Genomic DNA, 24,257 nt, shown 5'->3' with positions numbered 1-24,257 from the left:
GGGAGGAAGCTTGTAGCAAGCGGCTGAAGCAATTCTGCTCCGGTTTGCAGATTGGAATCCCTTGAGAGAGAGAGCTGGCCGCGGAAGAACAGCTCTTTTAGGCCTCTTTCCAGGAAAGTTAGTAAAAAAAATTTTTTAAAAAAGACTTTCCTGTAGGCAAAAAAAAAAGAGAGCTTTCACCCGCCGTTTGGAATTCAGAAGTGCAGGGAAAGTCCAAAAGGCGTTGACAGCTCGGCTGCCCGGTTGCTTTGCAACCTTTAATTGAAATGAGGCGTGGATTGGTGGTTTGTAGTAGCAAAGGGAGGCTGTGACTATTCAAAGGGCCTCTCCCAGGAAGTTTAAAGGGTTAGACGTGGAACATCTGCTTTTCAGCGCCTGGATTCCTTTCCTGCCCTTCCTCCTTCCCTATCATACACACACACGCACACACACACGCAGTTAGGTTGTTGAGTCAACCCAGGCTGGGAAGAATCTCAACATTAATCATTTTGCTTCTTCCAGGATTTCTTGCAGTTTCGCCCGCGTTTCTCCCCAGCCAGACGTCTCCAGTAACTGCCCTAGCAGCCCAGAATACCACATTTTCCCTCAGGTACGACCATTGTATGTTTCTCTCTCTCTCTCTCTCTCTCTCTCTCTCTCTCTCCTGTCCTGCAGGTGCCACAGGGTGAGATTGACATAAAGCGGCCCGAATGGACAGTTTGTTTGTTTGTTTGTTCATTTATTTATTTATTTATTTATTTATTTTTATATGCCGCCCTTCTCCAGAGACTCAGGGCGGCTTACAATGCGTTAAGCAATAGCCTTCATACTTTTGTATATTTTATACAAAGTCAGCTTATTGTCCCCACAAACCGGGTCCTCATTTTACCCACCTTAGAAAGGATGGAAGGCTGAGTCGACCTTGAGCCTGGTGAGAATTGAACTTGCAGTAATTGCAGGCAGCTGGATGTTAAATGCTGCCTTAGTAGGAGGCATTAGCGTCCTAAGCCACTCAGGCTCCCTGTTTGCTGTGGCTCCCTTGGTTGGGAGCTTGCTTGACAGTTTCCTGTGGCTCCCTTGATTGGCACGTTGTTGTATGAATGCTTAACATAGGCAGGTGATATAAATCGACCTTGGCACCTTGAAAACACCTGACTAGAAAGGGAGGTGCGTTTCAGTCAGTTGTGGAGCCTAAGGCAGCTGTTGCACTTTGCAGGTGCAGTGTGCGGCTGTGAGTTTGGAGTTACCTGTTGCATGGTATATAAATCGTCCCATGATGGGTTCCTTGATGGATAGAAAGAGGAGAGACGTTAGGGCTGCCTGGTTGGGATTCTCAATTCCCTATAACCTGATAGGACTGCTGTTTGTCTGTGAAGCTGTACTGTTGCATTGAGTAGGGAAGTGCCCACCCCACCAATATCTGACAGAATGAAAAACTTAATAGAATTTAATAAACTTACTACTTTCCTTCTCTCTTATCTTACATTTGCTGGCATGGCCGGTTTGCTGCTCTTGTTCCTTAATACAGAAGCTAACTTTTGGTTTTTTTCTAAAATGTCTTGACTACACTGCAGAAAAAACATTCTACTGTTTTTCACATATCCTGTTGTTATCTTTGGAACTGTATATGAATCTTGAAGTGGGGTTTATAGTGTCTTTATATTTGGTCCACTAAGTTCTGTAGATCATATTCCTTAAAGCAAGTAGAATGATTGCTCAAGTAGAACAAAAAAAAAATAGTTCATTGGGTGGGGCATTTCAGTCATTATCTAGGAGATAATCTGTGGTATATCATATTATATTTGTTCTCCAGGCTTGAAAACATGGACAGTCTTTCTTCAGCAAATAGCACCTTTGCCCTCAACCTCTTCAAGAAGCTTAGTGCAAACGATCCTACCAAGAACTTGTTTTTTTCTCCTTTGAGCATATCTTCTGCACTACATATGGTCTTGTTGGGTGCCAAAGGTAACACAGAAGCTCAGATGTCAAAGGTATATCAAGATACATTTTATCAAAATGAAAAAAAAGGGGTTGGCTAGGAGGTGGTCCCTACCCTTGATAGCCAATTATGACAATATCTAATGTATTTATTAAATTTAAATGCAGCCCATTTTGCAGTCATGCAACTCTAGGTGACTATGACTGCTCTAGAAAGTTCCAAATAAACCTATCAACTTAAAAAGGCTTCATTCCTAAAAGGAGGCTGTTTGTGCAATCCCCAATTGTCTGATTAGCTTTTGAAAAATGCAGCATGCACAAGGGATGCCATTGTTATCGGGACTCTTTAACTCTGCTCCCAATTCAATTCTCATCCACATTTTGGACTCTTATTTGCATGAGGAGGGAAGCAGCTGCTGTTTGCTTAGTACAATAGGGATTCAGGTGCTCTAGGCCTAACTTTTTAAAAGCCACAGTTGCTAACTATGTAAATAGTATTATTTGGGACAAAAGTCCTTAACTCGAAGTTCCAGGGTTTGAAAATCCATTTTTGTGGATATTCTTCACTACAATGACCAAAAATCAGAAGGACAATTTACTGATATACTGCGGTAGGAAAAACATTCCACCTCCAGTGTAAGACCTAAAATTGACATTTTTAAAAAATTGGAACTCCAAAGTTGGGGAGTTGGGAGATTGGTTCTGGCACATGTTTGTGCTTCAATCCAGGATACCCATAGCATTCATTCATTTCTCAAATTTATAGACTGCCTAGAGTCATTATGAATTTTGAAAATGCAAAATACAATAAAAATCAAAAAGAAGAAAACGACACAGGCCTATGCAACACATTAACAGAATCCACCTAAGGTACATGCACCACCTATACCTGCAGGAAAAAACAGTTCTTCAAGGCCCATTTAAAGAATGGCATAGTCAGGGGAACTTGAATCTCCAAGGGGAAATGGTTCCAGAGTGCAAGTATGACGAAGGTAAAACATGGCACTAAAGATCAGACCTGGAGCATCTCTGTCGTATCCTATTGAAACAATGGGAGAAAGGTGGCCGTGGAGCTACATGCCATGAAGATGTTATAGATGGCAATCAATCAACTTTGAATATCATCCAGACACTTTTGGATAACTTGCACAGCTGGGGCAGCAGAGGTGTGCCTATACCTGCCTATATTGCTCCATTCTAGACCAGATGCCATTTCTGAGTAGCCTTCAAGAGTAGCTCTAAGAGGCGATCTTTGCAGCAGCCCACATGTGAGGCAACTATGGAGTGAGTGACTAAGAAAAGGGATTCCCAGTCCAGGAAAAGGTCTGGTTTTTGCACCAGACAAATCTAGATAAAGCACCCTCACAAGCCACTGCTGACACCTGCAGTGACTATTGAGTCCAAGAAGACCCCATATCGCGCACAGGTTCTGTCTAAGGGAGCTCCACCCCATTCAGGCTTAAAGTTGGAAAGTTCTGGTGCCAGGAGATGTCAGGTCAGGCACTGGGACATGACCTTGATAGTGTCCACTTCACACCAATCTTCCTAGAAGCATTCAGAAAGCCTTTGCCTTCAAAAGTGCTGCCTACCATTACCCTAAGAAATACTTTCTATTATAAATTTGGAGTATATACTGTATTTTTCGGAGTATAAGATGCACCTTTTTCGACCCAAAAAGAGGGTGAAAATATGGTTGCGTCTTATACTCCGAATGTAGCCCCGCCCAGCTTCTCAAACGGAGATTTCAGAGGCTGAAAAAAGCATCAGAAACGAAGCTTCAGACAAGAAGCCCCCAAACAGACCTTCAGAGACTTTTTTTTCTTGAAGCTCTCGGAGGCTTTCAGAGGTAGAAAAGAGTGTTTTTTTCTGAAATGGAGTTTCAGAAGTTTCAGAGGCAGGAAAAAAAAGCAAGGCACAGAACTGACAACCAAGGAACCTGTTGCTAAAATTCACCTCTCCCAATCTGGGAACAGCTGATTGGGAGTATTCCCAGAGGCCGATCCACCTGCCAATCAGCTTTTTTCTTATTTTCCTCCCCAAAAACTAAGGTGCGTCTTATACTCCTGTGGGTCTTATACTCCGAAAAATACGGTAATGATTCAATTTGCTCAAAAGTTTATATAAAGAGTAAAAGTAGGAACAAGATTGTTTCTTCTGCCTTTTAAAAAAATTCTTTATGCATGGAGGCACACTCTTTGGGCTTTAAAAACCTTCTTTTCCAAGGAAGGGACATTTCTGAAAATCCATCTCCTTTGCTTGTCCGTCATATTGATTTTCCAAGGAGATCAATGATTAGGACTTTTAAACTTGTGAAGTCCAAATATGTACAGTGAAGTCAAGTCAAGCTTTACTTATAGGGACTTTATGGGCACCTATACTGTATGAGTTTCCATAGAAACTGCAAGGAACTGGTTTCCTGTAAGGAAAGGTTTTTTTTCTTGTACTCTACAAGCTTGGGGTTCAAACATTACCCAAATATTAAGTAGGCTCAACCTTGTTTAGCTTTGAAGCCTAGATGTGGTCAGCTACTAACTTTAAAAGCTATTCATCTGCAGGCCAAAAGTTAGCTCCAAATTACATGGGAGACCATTTGTAAGTTTTTCCAAGGTTTGCTATTGTTGCATTACATTTTGAATTGATTTTAAACATAATTTGATCATCCATGTATCTCTTATAGGTGCTCTCTGAATCCAAAGATAGAGAGATTCACCAAAAATTCGAGAAACTTATTTCTGAAATCAACAAACCAGGTGCCAATTATATCCTCAGTCTAGCCAACCGGCTCTTTGGAGAAACATCATTCGATTTTCTTGCAGTAAGTTACATGCATGATAAAGAATTGGCTGGAAATAACCATAAATGTTCTGTGTGTTCCAATGTTTGAGTATCTCATTGAAATTGCAGCTTGGCTCTATAAAGTATCTAGTACTCCTATAGCTATAATTTGGTCTATTGAGTTATCTGAAGGGGGAATTAAAAGCCAACTGCTTTTACTGGGAATGTTACAGGAACACCCAGTAAGATTTTAGCATCCTAAATATAGAACTCTCAAGAAAAGGCAAAACAGAACTGTGTGACCAATAATTGCCAGATATAGTTTTGAATAAGCAAACTGTATTAACTATTTGTAACGTGTATTCAGCCTAATAAATAATGTTTTTGGATTGTTCATAGAAAAATTAGGCAAAATCAATTCGTGTTTTTATTACTGCTTCTGTTATTGAGATGTCATTGTTTCTTAAGTCATTTATAGAATCCACTGAGAAATTCTACCATGCAAGTCTGGAGAAACTTAACTTCACACAAGCTTCAGAAGATTCGAGAAAACATATAAATGCCTGGGTAGAAGAAAAAACCTCAGGTGAGAATGATAAGAGTTAATTAGTAGCTGCATTAAGTAAGACATGCAATATTGTGTATGCATGACAAAGAGACAGATAAGGCAGGCAAACCCACCATAGTTAACCATTACTTGCTACGTAGAAGCCCATGAAACCTCAGATGAAATTCTAGCAAAGAATAAATTATTGGTTTGATGGACACTTCTGAACATATTTCCGTTATTTAACTTGCCTGTTGTTTAACTTTTATGTGTGTGGTAACCTTACTAAATAATGATATAAGATGGGCAACTATATAAATGTTAAGGGAGGGAAGCTGTATGTATGTCTGGATGGATGGATGGATGGATGGATGGATGGATGGATGGATGGATGGGTGGATGGATGGATGGATGGATGGATGGATGGATGGATGGATGGATGGATGGGTGGATGGATGTAGGGAGGTAGGTTGGACTGGCCCTGAGGAAGCAAAAGCTATATTCCATCCTCAGTCAGAGGAGCTCTCTAGATGACTCCCTTGAGTTCCTGGAGGAGAATCAAGATAGAAATCTAATAATTAAATAAAAATGGCTTTATTTTGGCTTACCTACAAACATGTCTATGATTTACTAAGTACTAAATTTACTAAATTATTGCAGATATTCTCTGACTTCCAAGTCCCAGCTGATCCTGAGGAAATGGGGATTTTGCAGTAACCTTTCCCTGGATTGGGAAGGGAATGGAGATTTTATAGTATCCTTCCCCTGGATGGGGAGGGAATGGAAATTTTACAGTATCATTCCCCTGCCGATAGATAGATAGATAGATAGATAGATAGATAGATAGATAGATAGATAGATCTTTAAAAACCATCTTACAAGTGGCTTCCTAATAATTTTTTGTGCTATATTATGCATATAAAAGTATTTATCAATTTAAAAAGTTTTTTTTTAACACTCAAAAAGGTAAAATTCAGGATCTGCTTGTCCCTGGAATAATTGATTCGCTTACAAGACTGGTTTTGGTGAATGCTATCTATTTCAAGGGAAACTGGGCAGATAAATTCAACAAAGATTTCACAAAGGAAAAGCCATTCCAGATTAACAAGGTATTCATTTATTAACACAGTAAAAGAGACATTCTGAATATTTTAAATTGTGTTACTTTGTCTATAACTGAAGCAAGTGTGAAATTAATTTAAAACATTCCTGTAGGAAAAAAATTGCTTACTCCTTACATTTTATTGATCTTCATGGAAATGGATGAATCACGAAGATCAGTCATCTTGAGTCCTTCAGACTTTGTGTGTAGACATTCAGACTTTTCAGTCATTGAAACGTTGCACAAAGATTTTTAGTGCAGCACCACTCCCACTAATTCTATGTGATTAAGCACAATAGCTACAGGGTGATTACTGAATATATTTGCTGAGTATATGGATCTATTATGTATTATCACCTGGAAGTATTTGATGGAGGAGGAACAGGCACAATATCTATCTGTGTTGCTATTCGTGAAGAAAGCTAGTTTTAATATTGTAAACATTTGAGAAAACTGCTGGTTAAAGCCACAGCGCAGCTCAACTTGCATGAGTGGCAAGCCAGCTGGCAATCACACTCCTGCCTGCCGGCCCACTACATGCAAGTCATGTTGAGAATGTGGTTGCTAACCCACCAGTTGAGCAAGGGTTGCATGCCCCCCAGTTCCCTTCTTCCCCCTCAGCCTGGCTGCCAAGCCGCTGCTGTAAACAATACGGACAAGTATTGTATAGACAAGAGATAGTGCAACCCTGTGGTGCAGCCAGAAGAATCTGCAGCTGAACACTCTTAAAACTGTAGAGATGATAGTAGATTTTAGAAGAAGATCTCCTATTCTACCACCTCTTGCAATATTAGGCAACTCAGTATCAGCAATAGAGACCTTCAAATTTCTGGGTTCTATTATCTCCGAGACTTGACATGGACACCTAACATTAAAATCATCGTTAAAAAGGCACAACAAGCAAGGTTCTTCCTGTGTCAACTCAAAAAGCTCAGCTTGCCCAAGGATCTGCTGATACAGTTCTGCAGAGGAATTATTGAGTCATTTATACCTCAGTAACTGTCTGGTTTGGCACAGCTACCAAACAGGACAGGTGCAGGCTTCAACGGATAGATAGGACTGCAGAAATAAGAATTGCAACTAGCCTGGCTTCCATTGAGGAACAAACCAGAAAGAGGGCTGAAAAAGTACCTATCGACCCCTCAAATCCTGGACATAATCTATTTCAACTTTTCCCATAAGGACACCGCTATGAAGCATTGCATGTCAAAACAACTGAACATAAAGATAGCCTTTTTTCATGTTTCATCTTTTCTCATTTTTCCTACTACCTTCTCCTACCGTGTTTCCCCAAAAATAAGCCCTCCCCCGAAAATAAGCCCTCCCCTAAAATATTTAAACCCTATGTGCAGCCGGTCCCTGCCATTTCCTCTGGTTAGGGTTCGGGAGACAGAGCTGGAAATTGGTTAAGACGGCAAGAGGATCCCTGTCTTACTGCATACGCCCCAAAATAATAAAACCTCCCTGAAAATAAGGCCAAGCGCTTATTTCAGGGTTCAAAAAAATATAAGACAGGGTCTTATTTTCGGGGAAACACAGTATTGGTTTCTTATGATTTATCAATTGTTTGTAACTTATGATTAATTATTGTAACTATGATTTATGACCTGTGACCTATTACTTGCTGTTTATATATACACTGTGAGGTTATACACTAGAGACAAATTCCTTGTGTGTCTGATCACACTTGGCCAGTAAAGAATTCTATTCTAATTTGATTGAAAATTTGAAGCAAAAGATGAAAACTTTAAGCGGGATGGGGGGGGGAACCCAAGACTGAATAAGTGATAGAATTATTTGCATTTCCTATTTATTTGAAATATTTCTTCTAACATACATATTCCTCACTTGTAGAATGAAAAAAAAACTGTGCAGATGATGTTCAAGAAAGCGAAATACAACATGACCTACATATCGGACTATCAGACTTCAATTCTTGAGATTCCATATGTGGATAATGAGTTGAGCATGATCATTCTGCTCCCTCAGAAGATTGAAGATAACTCTACTGGATTGGAAAAGGTGAGTTTTTCTTTCATGAAACAGAATTTAAGCCCTTGTCCACCTGAAAACATCTCTGATACGAACTGTATGCTATCCTTTTTAATACTGAAGCTTGGCTTTGTGCAACTATAGTTAGTTGGGTTGGATTGGGTTGGCTATTGGGTTCACTTCAGTGGTGAAATGTAAAATGTGTTACTACCGGTTTTGTGGGCGTGGCTTGGTGGGGGATAAAGTGACGGTGGGCGTGGCCAACTTTTTTTTTTTTACTTTTAAAACCATTTTTTCTACAACCTCTTCAGCTGAAGAGGTTGTAAAAAAATGCTTTTAAAAGCCTCTGACGATCATCAGAGGCTTTTTTTTTTTACTTTTAAAAGCATTTTTTCAGCCGAAGAGGTTGTAGAAAAAATGCTTTTAAAAATTAAAAACAAAGCCTCTGATGATTGCGCATCTCATCTGGGCATGGGGGGGCAGAGATTTTTGCTACCGATTCTCAGAACCACCCGCCGCCATCGCTACCGGATCGGGCAATCCGGTCCGAACCGGGAGCATTTCACCCCTGGACTTGTATTTTCCCCTATTTTGAAAAGATGCAAAAAAATCTCAAATGCACGAGCTAATGCAGTTATGTCTCAAAACATTGGATATATTGATGTGATTCCACTGATGAGGTCAAGGCAATTGATAAGATTGCCAATAGTAGGCAGTACTTCTTCTAACAGTACAAGGAAGTCATTAAGAACTGGTTGCTTGAGATAGATTATGCTAGTATTGCATCTTCTCTAGCTGCCCCAAACAAAGAAGGACTATATTGTCTGAAATAAACCAAGTCCTGATTTATTCATCCATCTCCAAAGGATGAGACGGATGGGATCTGGAAATGAATTTTCTCAGAAATATTATCTCAGCTACATCATATCCTTTCCATAGGAACAGGCTAGTGTCCATTCTTGTCTTTTTGATATAAGCCCAAAAGCATGTTCTGCACATTCACAAGGTAATTTTATCTCTGATAATTGTATAGGGAGTCCTTGACTTAATGCCCATTCATTTAGTGACCATTGAAAATTAGTGCTGAAAAAAGCCTGGTCCTTACGACTGTCACACCATTCTCCCATGTAAATGTAAACAACTCACATTTACAACTGATTGCAGTGTCCTGCAGTCACATGATCATGATTTGTGACCTTTTATGCCAACTTTCCAGCAAAAAACACTATTCTGTTCACACTTGGGATAACCACAGATTCTTAAGTGTGGTGATTCTCTTAACATCCATCATAAAAATTGTAAAATTGGGTCCAGCTTGACTTACAACCACAATGACGTACAACAGACTTTCCGATCCCAGTTGTTGTGGTCTAAGTTGAAGACTACCCGCGGTTAATATTTTAACAGCAACTATTTTATATTCTTATTCTTGTATTATTTTACATTCTTTGGTTACATCTTTGTATTTGTTCTTAGCTGTATTATATTTAAAATTGGAGAAGTGTAGCTAGGCTGTAATTTAGAGGTTTTAAAGTTAGAAAATCAATACAAAACATTCAACTATTAAAATTGTCTTAGGCCAGTGATGGCTAAACTTTTTCTCTTCGGATGCCAGCACCCATAATGAAATGTGCGGGGGGGGGGGGCACGCATGCACCCCCCCACGCATTAAAAATTTTAGCAACCAGTTCTCTGCCCTGTTGCTGGTTGGGTATGGCCATGGTTGGTGTGGCCTACTCAGTCTCCTATACCACGGTGGGGGGACCTTTTCACCCTCCCCAGACTCCAGAGGCTTTCCTTGAGCCTCCAGGAGGGCAAAAATGGCCTACCCCAGGCTCCGGAGCCCCTCCAGAGGTCGGAAATAGGCCCATTTCCAGATTTCCGGTACTTCCAATAGACCTGTTTTTTGCCTCCTTCGGGCTCCAGAGGCCGGAACTGGGCCTGGCCTGTTTTTTGCCCTCCCAGAGCCTCCGCGCAGGCCCTGCACTTACCTGGCGTCCAAAATGGGCCACGTGGAGACTCCTGGGAGGGGCAGGGTTGGATGGAAGGGACCAGCCAGTCCTTGCAATTACTGATCTAGTGACCAGATATAAAATTAACATCCGGTTCTCCTGAACCGGTCCAAACTGGCGATCCCCCTCCCCCCGTTTTGGGTCTAGTAGGCCTCCCTGAAGACTCCTGGGCCCAAAAATGGGCCATGGGGGAGGTGCACACCCCCCCCCGTGCTCCCTTCCCCATGCACGTGACCCCCGACCCCCCTACATGCACGTGTGACCACCCCGCATGCGCACGTGACCCCGTGCGCATGCATGTGCATCTTCCGCATGCCACCTGCTCCCTGCACATCCAGAAAATCAGCTGGCCAGCGGGAGGCACAGGCATGCATGCACAGTGGAGCTCAGCTAGGCAATGGCTCGCATGCCCGCCAAGAAGCCTCTGTGTGCCAGCTGTGCCACATGTGCCATAGGTTTGCCATCACAGTTCTAGGCAAACTGATCAGCAATGCCTGACATCAGATGAATTTTTTTTGCAGTCTGAAGTGGAAAGTTTAGATTGGGAAAAAAGTATGGAATGCTAGCTTAAGGAAATTGGTGTTCTGTCCCCGTCTCACACACGCACACAAACAGACAGCCAGGGGTTAAATAAAACTGGCAGACAACAAATTCTTTCGATAAGAGGATTGGCAGCAACCCAGTAGCTGCTTGCCAAGAACTTTACTCATAAAGGGAGGGGTTGTTCCTCCAGCAGATAAACCCAACAAGATACACACAGTTCAAGAATTGTCAAGTCCAGTCCGTATTAAATCCAAGGCAGATAACGTTGTTTCCAAAGATGCAATGTGACTCGCTAGTAGTTTAGTTTTGTCCATCACAGAGTCTGAATGGCCACCTCACCCCCTTTTATCTCCTGTGGGGTGTGGTCCAGTGACTCAGCTTAATCTCTGGCACGCCGCCTCTTCTGCTGCGTTCGCTTGTCTCTCCGATGCTGGCGTGGATCCAGCCAAGACTTATCTCCATCACTGTCCGACTGCGAAGATATACGTGGCTCCTGGCCAATCTCTTCTCCTGCGGGAGACACCTGAGGCATTGCCAGAGAGGAGGGTCCTGGAGAGGGAGGCCTGGCCAACTCCTCTCCTTCATGTTCGGAGCCTTCTCCCTCCGATAAGTTGGCCTCGGGGGTCGGAGTCACAACAATTGGGTCACTGAGATAGCTTTATGAAAGTCTTTATGAGCATATATTTATTTATTTATTTATTTTATTTTGAATTTGTATACCGCCCTTCTCCCTGAGGACTCAGGGCGGTGAACAGCCAAGTAAAAACATCAAGTACAAATATTAAAATACAATTAAATATATATATATATATAAATTTGGCCCCATTAATTAAAAACGATAAACAAAACAATTAAAAACACTTAAAAAATTAGGCCAGCCCGGCTTGCTGGAAAAAGAAGGTTTTAAGGGCACGGCGGAAGGCACTGAGGTCTTTGGAAAGGACCACTAAGGAAAGTTGAAATTTCTCCTATTTCACTTGAAAGGTAATATACAAAATAGTGTTACAGGTGTTATGAAATGTGTGTGGGGGTGTGTATGTGTTATCCATAGTTAATTTATCTTTTGATTTCCACTGGCAAATGACTCTCTATATTTCATGTAAGATGACAATAATTTCAATTTTAACAAAGTAATTTTATATGTCCAAACACGGAGGATTTACAGACATTTGCTTCTTTTTCTTGACAAGCTTCAAAATACCTTTTACTGCACTCTTAACAATGCTCTATATTTGATAAAAGTCAGTAGAAGGTTCCTGTCACTATTAAGAAAACAGGTACTGGTATGGTTCTAAGTAAGGTCTACCCTATTTTGGTCACTTTCCTCTAAAGTTCTAGAAGGAAATAGAAGAATTTGCAACTGCTTGTAAGTGTTCAGCATTTTTCAATCACTGCATCATATTTCTTCTACTAGAGTGAAATTATCGGGGTACAACATAGTGTCATACAACCAGGAATTTCTTTCTCCTTTAATGCTTTTCATCTTATTTTAGCTGGAGAGAGAAATTACATATGAGAAACTCATGGACTGGATCAATCCAGAGATGATGGACCTAAGAGAAATTGAACTCTCCTTTCCCAAATTTAAACTGGAAGAAAAATATGACCTGAAGCCGGTTCTGAGAAGCATGGGAATGACGGATGCATTTGATGAGGGCAAGGCAGACTTCTCTGGAATGTCAACTAACAATGATTTACTCATATCTGAAGTTGTTCACAAATCATTCATAGAAGTCAATGAAGAAGGCACTGAGGCAGCTGCTGCCACTGCTGTAGTCATGATGTTGCGGTGTGCAATGTTTGTGCCAGAATTTAAAGTTGACCATCCCTTCCTCTTTTTTATTATCCAACGACTTACGAAGAGTATCCTGTTCTTTGGTAGGTGTTGTTCTCCATAATGGGTGCATTCTGCCTGTGTTGATTAAATGCCTTAATTCTTCCTCAGATTTTTATAAGCCACTTTTCTTTCATTGCCACACATTTGATTTTCTCTGTATTTGGGATATACTTCCTTCTAGTCATATTTGATTTGAATTCTTTCTTTTCAGGATAGAATTATCTTTAATGAATTCAAGGAAATAATTTTAGTACAAGGTTCTGGTGCTCTGATTGCTAGATAAATTCTTCACAATTGCTTTGAGATGTATGGGAATTTGGGACGCGGGGGATTTCACCACATATGCTCTGTATAAATTTCCATCTGATGATACATGTTACTGTTCAGTCAATTCAGCTTGCCTTAGCACATCATGGTTTGTCATTTTTGTGATGTCATGGCTAGCCATGGATGTCGCTGCTGAGCTTATAATGTGTAAATAGCCCTAGAATAAATATACATAACACATTTTGCTGGTTATAAATAAGAATGCAGTTGAGAAATATGAATCCTATGTTGGAACTCAAATGTATGGATCATTTAATCAAGCCATTGTATTGTATGCAATTCAGATATCTATAAATGATACTTACCTTATACAGTCCTTATTTTGATGCAGATTTTCATGTATTCAGAATTGAAATAAAAGCATTTGATTGTTGCTGTCAAATTTACTATCAGCTAGTGTGGTGAGAGAACACAGTATTACTGAGCTCATGTATCACTGAAATTGATTAAATTTACACACTTTGAACCATCATTCATTAACTTTATTGCAGTAGGCTGAGATTATGCAATACACTAAACCAAAACTAAACAAATCACTTAACATGCATGAAAATGACAAATATGTTGAAACAGTTGTTTATTATAGCGTATGTTAGTCTAGTTCTAAACAAAAGCAGAGATTTTATCTTGCATAATTGTAAAGTGAAAGCCAATTAAAGATAATGATAGGTCCTCGGTATTAAATTGTAGATTGGAGAAAAGGGATAGAGCGAAATCCTAGATTGGGGTTATCCTTGCGTTAGGTTGGAACAAAATAGTCTAGACACCTCTTTCACTTTTAGCAAAAAGCTGAAACAAGACTATATTATCTTCCCTTCTCTGTAGGGTAGTTTGTTAAATTTAAGTAAGTTGAGATGATATTTTTTTTTTTTGAACACTTGCTGAGATTATGAGAACCTGAATGAAAATTCTAAAGCTTCAATTGATGTTGCAATACAATAGAGCACATTCACTGATATAAAGTGAAGCCTTTTGTCATTCGTCATCTACAATGAAATATTTTTATTATTCTACAGAAAATTAATTCAAAAGAAATGTGAATAGCAGCAATCATGTTTGTGATATCCCTGGCCTCAATTTTATTGCCCTCAAAGGGCCAGTAGCCAGATTGTCACAACTAAGTGGGCGTGGCTGACTTGACGCCACTCCGCGCTGCCTTGTCAGGATGGAACAAGTCACACCAGCTAACTTGACGGGACAGTTTGGTGCCCCACAAGCTCCTCGCCTCCCCAAACTGCTGGCAGCCAAGTGTGTGCACGCGCACACACACACACACACACACACACACACACACACACACACACATTCCAGGTTTGGGGACTTCTATCCACAGAGGAAGGAAAGGGCCTTCTCCCCAAGGCCAGGCATGATTGGCAGTTTGTTAGCTCAGATGTGGATAAAAGCCTCCAAGCTTGGAATGGTGTGTGTGGGTGCGCACGCGTGTGTGCACACTGCATATGAAAGAAAACATTCTCCCAATCCCAGACATTGTTGGCATTTCTCTGTCTGGTTTCCCCTCCCAGCAAAGCAGGAGGCAAAGGACGCTGCTGCTGCGTGTGGAAGCGTGAAGTGGGGTATGTTTTCCCTCACAACAATAACAATAACAGAGTTGGAACAGATCTGATAGGTCATCAAGTCCAATCCCCCACCCAACCAGGAGACCCTACACCGTTTCTGACAGATGGCTGTCCAGTCTCCTTGAAAGCTACCAGTGGTGAAGCTCCCATAACTTCTGAAGGAAAGCTGTTCCATTGGTTGATTGTGCTCACTAGAAATAAGGAGAAATTTTCTGACAGAACTACCAACCCATGGAACAGAAGTTGCCTTCAGAAGTTGTGGGAGCTTCATCACTGGAAGCTTTCAAAGAGAGACTGGACTGGTGCCTGTCAGAAATGGTGTAAGGATAAGGTGACCAGATTTTAACATTGGTAAAGAGGGACATTGTGGGTGTGGCTTATTTTGTGGGCGTGGCTAGCTGGTCATGTGACTGGGTGGGCGTGGCTAGCTGGTCATGTGACCGGGTGGCCATGGCTATGTCTATAGGGTAAGGTGAACAGATTTTAACATTGGTAAGAAGGACACCATTGTGGGCGTGGCTTATTGTGTGGGCGTGGCTTGGAGGCCATGTGACTGGGTGGGCGTGGCTACCTGGTCATGTGACCGGGTGGCCATGGCTATGTGTATAGGGACTACTCAGAGGGCTGAAAAGTCATTTCTGACAGGTCCTCACACTTTTGACTGGTCCTCACACTTATGACCATCCTCACATTTATGCCCGTGCAGCATTCTTAACAACCATGTCACTCATTTCACAACTGCTTCTCTTCAACAAGGTGACAAGATAGGGCAAAAATGTAAAATGTGAGGACAGTCGTAAGTTCGAGGACTGGTCAAAAGTGTGAGGACCAGTCAAAAATAACTTTTTCAGCCCTCTGAGTAGTCCATATGCACAAAAGGACTAACCAGAGGGCTGAAAAAAGTCATTTCTGACAGGTCCTCGCACTTTTGACTGGTCCTCACACTTATGACCATCCTCACATTTATGCCCGTGCAGCATTCTTAACAACCATGTCACTCATTTCACAACTGCTTCTCTTCACCATGATGACAAGATAGGGCAAAAATGTAAAATGTGAGGACAGTCATAAGTTCGAGGACTGGTCAAAAGTGTGAGGACCAGTCAAAAATAACTTTTTCAGCCCTCTGAGTAGTCCATATGCATTAAAGGATTACAGCAATAGAGAGGGATGAAGGAATGGAAATTAGAGTAGGAGTGAGGGTAAGAGAGGGAGGAAGAGAGGAGGAGAAGGAGAAAGAAAGAGGAAGTAGGGAGGAGAAAAAGAGGGTGGGGGAAGAGAAAGTAAGAAGGAAAGAAAAGAGAGAGGTGGTAGGTTTGAGGAGAAAGATTGCTGTACAATAAAAAAGATGAAAGGGAAGAAAGCCAACCCCAAGCAAATATAAAGATATTAAGATAAAGAATGAATTGTTAAACTTTAAAGAATAAAAGAGAACAAATATGAATAAATAGCAATAATTAGAAACACACATACAAACATACAATGTATTTTCTTTGAACAGAATATTTGGCTGGTTCACAAATTTAAACAGCGTTTAGTCATTTCAATTAAATTTACAATTTCTATATTTCCTTTTTGCCATATTTATTCCTCATCTATTTTTTAAAAAAACCAATATTACCCTTCATCCTCATCTCTAATCTTAATCAAATTCAATTTTTCCCTTCTATTCTATATTATACCACTTCCCATTGTCATCTATTTTTATATCCATCCTCACATTGTTTAATTATGTAATACAGTTGTTTAATACAAATTCAACATTTTAATATAAATCAATTAGTTATAAAACTATCTTTTTTGTATATTAATCAATATGAACATGAATATTCCAATTATTTCCATGCAATCCAATTTCTTACAAATCAATTAATTATATTTACCAATAATAATAAACCAAATAATTTCTCCCATATATTCCTCCGAACCACAACTTAACCATTTCTGCTTTCAACACAATATACAATTAATAGTATCTCAATTATTACAATTCCCTAGTTAAATACAGCTTTTTTTCCTTTGTGTTTTAAAATCTTGAACTCTCCTCCTAAATTTCCCATTGTTTGCAGTTTTTCACCTACCTTTTTTGGGGAGGAAAAATAAAAATAAAAATAAATCTCTCTCTGCCTCATTTTGTCACGCTGCACCAAAGACCCTGGTTTCGTTTTCGTTTCTGAAGCTTAGCTAGGGGGAAAAAAAACTGCTTTACACTGATTGCCTGTAGGGCGGCCCTTTGAAGCCCCGGGCAAGACTTTAAACAGTTTTTTTTTCTTCTAGCCATCAGCTGGGGCTCAAGAAAAATCGGGACTTTTTTGAAACGCCGCGGGACGCGGGACAAATTGCTCAAAAGCGGGACTGTCCCGCCAAAAGCGGGACGTCTGGTCACCTTATTAAGGAACTCCTGCTTGGGCAGGGGGTTGGACTAGATCGGGGGTCTCCAACCTTGGCAACTTTAAGACTTGTGGACTTCAACTCCCAGCATGCGCTGGCTGAGGAATTCTGGAAGTTGAAGTCCACAAGTCTTAAAGTTGCCAAGGTTGGAGACCCCTGGACTAGATGACCTACAAGGCTCCTTCCAACTCTGTTAATCTTTCCTAACTTCCTGACAAAACTACATATATCGGAACCTTTAAAAGCAAGTTCTCTTCTGTAGGTTTCTTGCGCCCATTTGGCTTCTGCTGCTCCTGACACTTTTGGTTTTCCTTCTCCCACCCCCCCCTTCCCCCCTTTACCCCTTCATCTTCTCTGCTCTCTTCTTTCCTTCCCTCCCCTCTCCTTCCTCTCCTTCCCTTTCAGCGAGCTTGTGCTGGGGCGGTGGGTTAAGTGCGTGTATTGGAGGCACTGTGCGGATGTGGGCAAATTGATAGCAACCCCACCCTTCCTCCTACACTCGCTCTTCTCAGGCCTTCCAACTCTCCGAGCCTGCCTGGTTCAGAACGCTTCCCCTACCAGCCAGTGAAAGTGGAGAGTCCCGGGGCTTTGCCGTCTCGTCAGCTCTAGAGACAGCCCGGCGCTCCCTTCCTCGCAAAGTCAAGACCGGGGATCTGCGCGGCTCTGGCTCTCTGCGCATCCAACCCACCTTCAGCATCGCCACTGGTCTTCTCTCGGGAGGTAAGGGCGGGTCCCGCGACGGTCGCTCTTTGCCATTTAAAGCTTGCGCCTGCTGTCCCGTCGTCGTTGCGCGGTATTGGTGCTATAATTTCAAAGGTGCCTCCGAAATTTATTTATTTATTCTTTCTTTCTTTCTTTCTTTCTTCTTTCTTTCTTTCTTTCTTTCCTTCCTTCCTTCCTTCCTTCCTTCCTTCCTTCCTTCCTGTTTGCAAGGTTTCCTGTGGTCACTATGGATAAACTGGCTAATGCAAACTCGCAGTTTGCTCTGGATCTTTTCCAAAAGTTGAAGGAAGTTCACCCAACCGGCAACGTTTTCTTTTCTCCGCTCAGTTTATCGTCCGCCCTGGCCATGGTCGTTTTAGGGGCCCGGGGTAACACAGCCTCGGAACTCTTGAAGGTCAGCAGGTATTTTTCTGACACGTTAGTATGGCTGCTATGAGGAATTGTGGCTCTTTTGTAAGGAGAGTTGTATTTTAAGTGCTGTATATTTGAAAGACCCCTCCATTACGGAGAAGCTATATTGGGATTTAAGAGAGAGAGTCGACACAGATTCTGTAATTTATATCCTAAAATAATTTTGAATAAAGCCACCTTTTTTCTCACTTCTCCAGGACAGAATATATAGTAAACACATTTCAGACTTTGGTAAATCCTCAATTTTTCCTCCTATATGTATAACCCATCGTATTCATCTTATATATTGTATGCGCCTCTTTTAAGATGAAACCTAAGTTTGCAAAGAATGGTCCATCGTACTGTTTGTTTATATATGCTTTCTACCTGCGAATCTGTAGATTTCTGAAATGTCTTCATTGCTCTTAGGCAAAATTATGTTTGCACTAACCCTAATTTCACTGTTCTTATTGGTACTAAGTTAGGGCTTATCTTTTCCATGCAGACACTTCATTTTGATGGTGTTGAAGACCTTCATTCAGTATTTCCCACGCTCAATGATAAAATTAACCGGAGCAATGCACCCTACATTCTGAAACTTGCTAATAGATTGTATGGAGAAAAAACTTTCAACTTTTTGTCTGTAAGTAGATTGCTAAATAAATAAACATCAATAATGTATGGGTCATCAGAATGGCTTTATAAATCAATTTCAAATTTTATTAGACTATGATATTCATCAATACAGTTATCCTTTGCTTTAAGTGAATCTTTAATCTCTCTTAATTAGGACTGTTATGGTCAGCCCGGCCCAAAGATGATACAGTGAGATCTAATCACACCCAGTCATTCATTTTCTTACACCTAATGGACAGAATCTAGCCAAATGGAGCTTATAACCATCTAACCTGAGAGATTGCAGGGTGTGGCTATTCTGAACCTCTTCCCCTCTCCATTTTGGGACTGCGCAGCCTCTTAATCTGGGTGTCTCTCTGGGAAAACACCGTGTTTTGCTAAAATTTCCTATCCCCACCCCCTATTGCTTCTCCAGGTGCACATTCCATCCCAGCTATGAAATATGCCATTTTACAGGTTCATTCTTTTTCTCTCTTTTATCCACATACAGTCATGTTTCTTGGGAGATATAGAAGTATTTCAGCTCATCTTATGAGATAGATCCAGATTTTACAATTTGATTTGAATTATATTATACATACAAATTGTATGTATAACATGTATCTCTTTTCAGAAGAATAAACTTTCCTCCTTTTATCATATAAATATGATTAAATAAATAAATAAATAAATAAACCATTCTGTTCAGGGCATTTCAGTTGAAACAAATGATGCTAATCTTATGGTTAAAGTATTGAAGAAGGCTAGTGGTATTGTTCAGATTAAGCATAGTTATCATGACAGTGAATTGGAAAATTTCAACACAGACTAGGTCAACCTATTAGAAAGAGACATGTCTTCGTTATGCTATTATGAGTGCTTGTCTAAATGCAGTTAGAAAATTCTACAGCATGACTGATGAAGACAAAGGCTGCCAAGTAGGAACAGGGAGATTAATTGGATCTCTGATAGATTGGACATGATAAATCTTAGTATTTATTACTTATTAAATGTACATGCTTCTCCTCCTGCTATCCATAATAATTATATTTATTTTATAATTATAAGTATTATATGTCTCATTTTACTAGGATTTCTTGACTAGCACCCAGAATTTGTATGGAGCTGAATTATCCACAGTGGACTTCTCAAATGCTCCAGACAAGGCAAAAAAGGAAATTAATCAATGGGTTGAAGAGCAGACTGAAGGTGAGATTTTTTTAAAAAAATTAACAACTATAGTTTTATCTTTTCTTGGATCTACATGATAGTCAAACCCTTTTATCAAATAAAAGAATTGATAAAAGAGAAACCAAAATAATAGTTTGGAACAGTTAATTTTACTGAATGGGTTCTTTTTGTATACTGTTTAATAAGGGATCCAGTAAGCAGCATGTAATTTGAGAATAATTGCAGAGCAGAAATGTAAATTTAAAAAAATAAAAATAGAAATGTGCATTTTCTATTAGTCTCATTGATCTGGTAATATTATTTAGACCTCAGTTCCTGGCACAGCTAATTAACGGTGAAATTTCTCCATCAAGGTAAAATCCCAGAGTTGTTATCCGAAGGATCCATCAATGAAATGACTAAATTGGTTTTGGTGAACGCTGTCTACTTTAAAGGCAACTGGGCAAAGGTATTTAAAGAAGAAGATACTGAAGACAAGCCTTTTAGACTAAATAAGGTAAATGGTTATTTTCAGTCTCTTTTCTGTAATAATAGCTTGTTGTTTAGACATGAGTAGGAATACGCACTCATGAAGCATCAGGTCCAAGCTTTCATATGATAGCGCTGAACACATAACCCGAACTTATCAGATAAGTTAGTGTTTTTGAAGCCTTATATTAGTTCCTTTGACCCTAATCACTAGTTACAAATCTCAACTTTCCCATAAATTAAACCTAATTCCATTCTGAAATATTTTACTGAATTTAGCATTGTCATTTGCTGTAATATATGAAGGAAAACAATAAAGCAGTTTTTATTTTTTTTATACTATCAGTAGTTTTTTTCCCTTGGTTTACTGTAATTTTTCAATTGATTTAGATGTTCTGTTTATCCTTAACTTGGAAATGAATTTAATTTAGTTTAATAGAGTTGTATAGTTCCAAAGAACAGCTATATATTAATATAGTTTTGCAAAGATTCACTTCCGAGAACTAGTTCTATCAATTTCAGCATATACATACAGAAGATTTCTTTCTTTGTTGTTTGATAGGGTCCTCACTGTAATATTTTTTAAAAAATCCAGACAGAAAAAAAGAATGTGAAGATGATGTTTATGGAACAGGAACTTCCTTTTGGTTATATCCCTGAATGCAAGTGTCGTGTGCTGGAATTGCCATACAAGGGAAAGGATCTTAGCATGATCATCCTTTTGCCTGACAGCATTGAGGATAATTCCACAGGCCTGGAACTGGTGATTCTATTGTTTCCTGCTATTGCTATAAAATTATTGTCCTAAACAAAATTATTCTAAATATCACATGAATACAGTACAGGACAAAATTGTGGTTTATGTGATAGATTGAGTGGGTCCACATACATCAGTGGGGTTCAGAAGAGAAGCTGTGTTATTCTGGTGATCTCCAGAAAATCTTTAAAAGTTTTATGCATTTTTGTACAAGACACTATGAATCCTTAATCATATTGGGTGAAAAAGTTGAAAACAGATTAGATCTGAATTAGATTTAAATAGTATCTTAAATAGTAAACAGTAAGGTATCTATGAAATAGATGCTTTTTATGTTATGTTTGGACAGGACAACCACGGTTTTGCTTGAAAATACTTCTTTAAAAATCTATGTTTACTTCTAATAATGTTTATGCTATAAACTCTGCATTAATTTTTTCCCATCTAAACATCAAGCTGCAAATAGTTTAGCATGTGGCAGAAACCCTCTTGCACTCAGTTCAATGCCATATTTTTATTGTTTCCCATAGAGAAAGACCATGTCTGGGTTAGAGAAATGTGCTCTCTGGTTCTGCAAATTCATTCATACTGAAGTCGGAGATATTCTGTTTTTCAGCAACATGTATCTCTCTGCTGAATTGGAAATATTGTGGCACAATGATGCAAATGATTACTTCTCTTTCTTTGTCTTTTTAGCTGGAGAAGCAGCTTACTTTGGAAATACTGCAAGGATGGACCCAGCCAAAGTATATGAATTCTGGTGTGGATGTCAAAGTACATCTACCTAAATTTCAGCTGGAAGAAAACTATGATCTTAAATCTTACTTTGCAGCATTGGGGCTAGTAGATTTGTTTGACAGTGGCAAGGCTGATTTGTCTGGAATGTCAGGAGCTCAGGATCTCCATGTGTCTAAAATTGTTCACAAGTCCTTTCTAGAAGTAAATGAAGCAGGCACTGAAGCAGCAGCAGCTACTGCTGCTACAGATGAGGATTATTGTTCTCCCATGGTGGAGGATTTTAATGTTGACCATCCTTTCCTATTTTTTATCCGTCATAATCCAACAAACACTATACTTTTCCTTGGTAAATTTGCTTCTCCATAAAGAGTATCGTAAGTCATAAAACTAATTTCCAGTCTAAGATAATATACACGTTTCTCTGCTTGCTTGGGGGAATTGCCATGAACAAGTTGGGTTCCTCCAGATGTTTTCCATCTTTGATTTTCTTGACCTCCTGAGCCAATTAATAGATTTTGTGTGACACTTTGCTCTAAAGCATGGCTGTCAAACTCGCGGTCCCCGGGCCAGATGAGTCATGCGCTGGCCATGCCCTCGCCCGGATTTAGCGAAGGGGAAAAAAGTCGTGATACGTCACATCATGATGCTATGATGTAAATTTGATACCCCTGCTCTAAAGGGTAGCCATCTCTAATTTAGGACATTCAGCTGTGTTTGACTGCAGTTCCTTTAATTTCCAGCTAGCTAGGAATTCTGGGGATTGTAGTTTGAGCTGTTTGGAAGCCATCAGGCAGCTACTGTGCATTGTATTTGTAAAACGAATAACACATGAATTACTGAAATAAATTTGGCCTTCATTTAATATAATGTAAGAGTCTTTGGTCTAGATTCTTTGGTCCTTGAAAATCATTGATAATATAGAATCCAGAACGTGACTTTTTTGTCCATATTGTTACATATTGTACATATTGTTGTCCATCCTTTCAGGCATTGATTTTATTAAAGATAGGTGTGAAATAAAGAAATTCTAATGACATTTTGAAGGGGTTGAAAGACTAGCTGTGAATATGAACAAACACAAGTAGGAGTCCCTGTTCAGATTACATCTTGATGGTAAAGGAATAAGTGTCAGCATCTCTCCATCCTTACCGTGTTTGTATACTGCCATTCTAATCATATTCAATTTTAATATTTTCTTTCCAGGATAGAATTATCTTTAATGAATTTAAGGAAATAATTTTAATACAAGGTTCCGGTGCTCTGATTAATAGATAAATCCTGCACAATTGCTTTGAGATGTTTGGGAATTTGGGATGCAGGGGAGAAGTTACTGTGCATGAATCAAGGTTTCACAACATAGACGTATCTGCCCTGTATACTTCTCCATCTGATGATACATGTTGCTGTACAGTCAATTCTGTACAGCAAGCTGGCCTGGCCTAACTCCCATCTTTTAAATTTTTAAATTTTTTAATTCGTGATTTTACAAATTGGGTGTTTTAATCTGTGTTTCGGCCGAAATATTTAATAATTTTAAGGGATTTTTTAATATTTGTATTATCTGTATTTTATCTTGGCTGTTCACCGCCCTGAGTCCTTCAGGAGTAGGGCGGTATAGAAATTTGATTAATAAATAAATAAATAAAAAAAATTCAGCTTGCCCTAGGACATGGTTTGTCATTTTTGTGATGTCATAGCTAGCCTTGGATGTCACTGCTGAGCTTATAATAACAAGTGTAAACAGTGCTAGAATGAATACACATAACACATTTTGGTAGTTATAAATAAGAATGAAGTTGAGTACAGTCAATTCAGCTTGCCCTAGGACAGTGATGGCTAACCTTTTTGCCGTCACATGCCAAAAGTGGGGGGAGCATGGGGGTCGCAGGTGCTTGTGCCCACATCCATAATTCAATGTGTCCCGCCCTCCCATGCATGCACATGTGACCCCCCCACACTTCCCCTGCTTTTGGCACGTGATGGCACGGTGGGCCCAGTAGGCCTATTTTTCCCTCTCCCCAGGTCCAGAGGCTTTCTAGGAGCCTGGGGAGGGCAAAATCAGCCTTCTCCATCCCCCCAGAGGCCTTCCGGAGGCTGGAAACAGCCAATTTCCCAACTTCCAGTGGGACCAGAAGGCCTGAAAATCAGTTGGCTGGTGCGCGCATGCGCACTGGAGCTGAACTAGAGCAACACTTGCATGCCGACCAATATGGCTCCGCGTGCGACCTGTGGCACCTGTGCCATAGGTTCGCCATCACGGCCCTAGGACATGATTTGTCATTTTTGTGATGTCATGGCTAGCCATGGATGTCTCTGCTGAGCTTATAATAACAAGTGTAAACAGTGCTAGAATGA

The 24,257-nt window shown here is 40.0% G+C and overlaps 1 protein-coding gene across 1 annotated transcript; it reads left to right on the top strand.

Annotated features, from left to right (window-relative positions):
- On the top strand, positions 1-22,748 carry LOC139314980 (uncharacterized). The gene is made up of 16 exons (XM_070941002.1): positions 1-117; positions 502-589; positions 1,793-1,970; positions 4,595-4,732; positions 5,161-5,278; positions 6,206-6,348; positions 8,196-8,363; positions 12,382-12,766; positions 14,576-14,616; positions 17,592-17,740; positions 17,954-18,137; positions 18,639-18,776; positions 19,840-19,957; positions 20,293-20,435; positions 21,003-21,170; positions 21,861-22,748. The coding sequence occupies exons 3-16, from the start codon at positions 1,803-1,805 to the stop codon at positions 22,266-22,268; spliced, it is 2,469 nt and encodes an 822-aa protein (XP_070797103.1). The 5' UTR covers positions 1-117; positions 502-589; positions 1,793-1,802; the 3' UTR covers positions 22,269-22,748.
- Positions 22,749-24,257: the final 1,509 nt, after the last annotated feature.

Source organism: Pituophis catenifer, unplaced genomic scaffold (assembly GCF_029215685.1).
Source record: "Pituophis catenifer annectens isolate HBS135680 unplaced genomic scaffold, rPitCat1.0.hap2 SCAF_3, whole genome shotgun sequence".
Taxonomy (NCBI): Eukaryota; Metazoa; Chordata; class Lepidosauria; order Squamata; family Colubridae; genus Pituophis; species Pituophis catenifer.
The sequence above is the reverse complement of the archived record's forward strand: the minus strand, read 5'-3'. Positions and strand labels throughout refer to the sequence as shown.

Bases quoted from the DNA above. Each gene is read 5' to 3' on its own strand.
- LOC139314980 (XM_070941002.1), top strand. From the start codon at position 1,803: ATGGACAGTCTTTCTTCAGCAAATAGCACCTTTGCCCTCAACCTCTTC. The intron at 5,279-6,205 runs GTGAGAATGATA...ACACTCAAAAAG, and splicing joins GGTAGAAGAAAAAACCTCAG to GTAAAATTCAGGATCTGCTT. The intron at 6,349-8,195 runs GTATTCATTTAT...CCTCACTTGTAG, and splicing joins AGCCATTCCAGATTAACAAG to AATGAAAAAAAAACTGTGCA.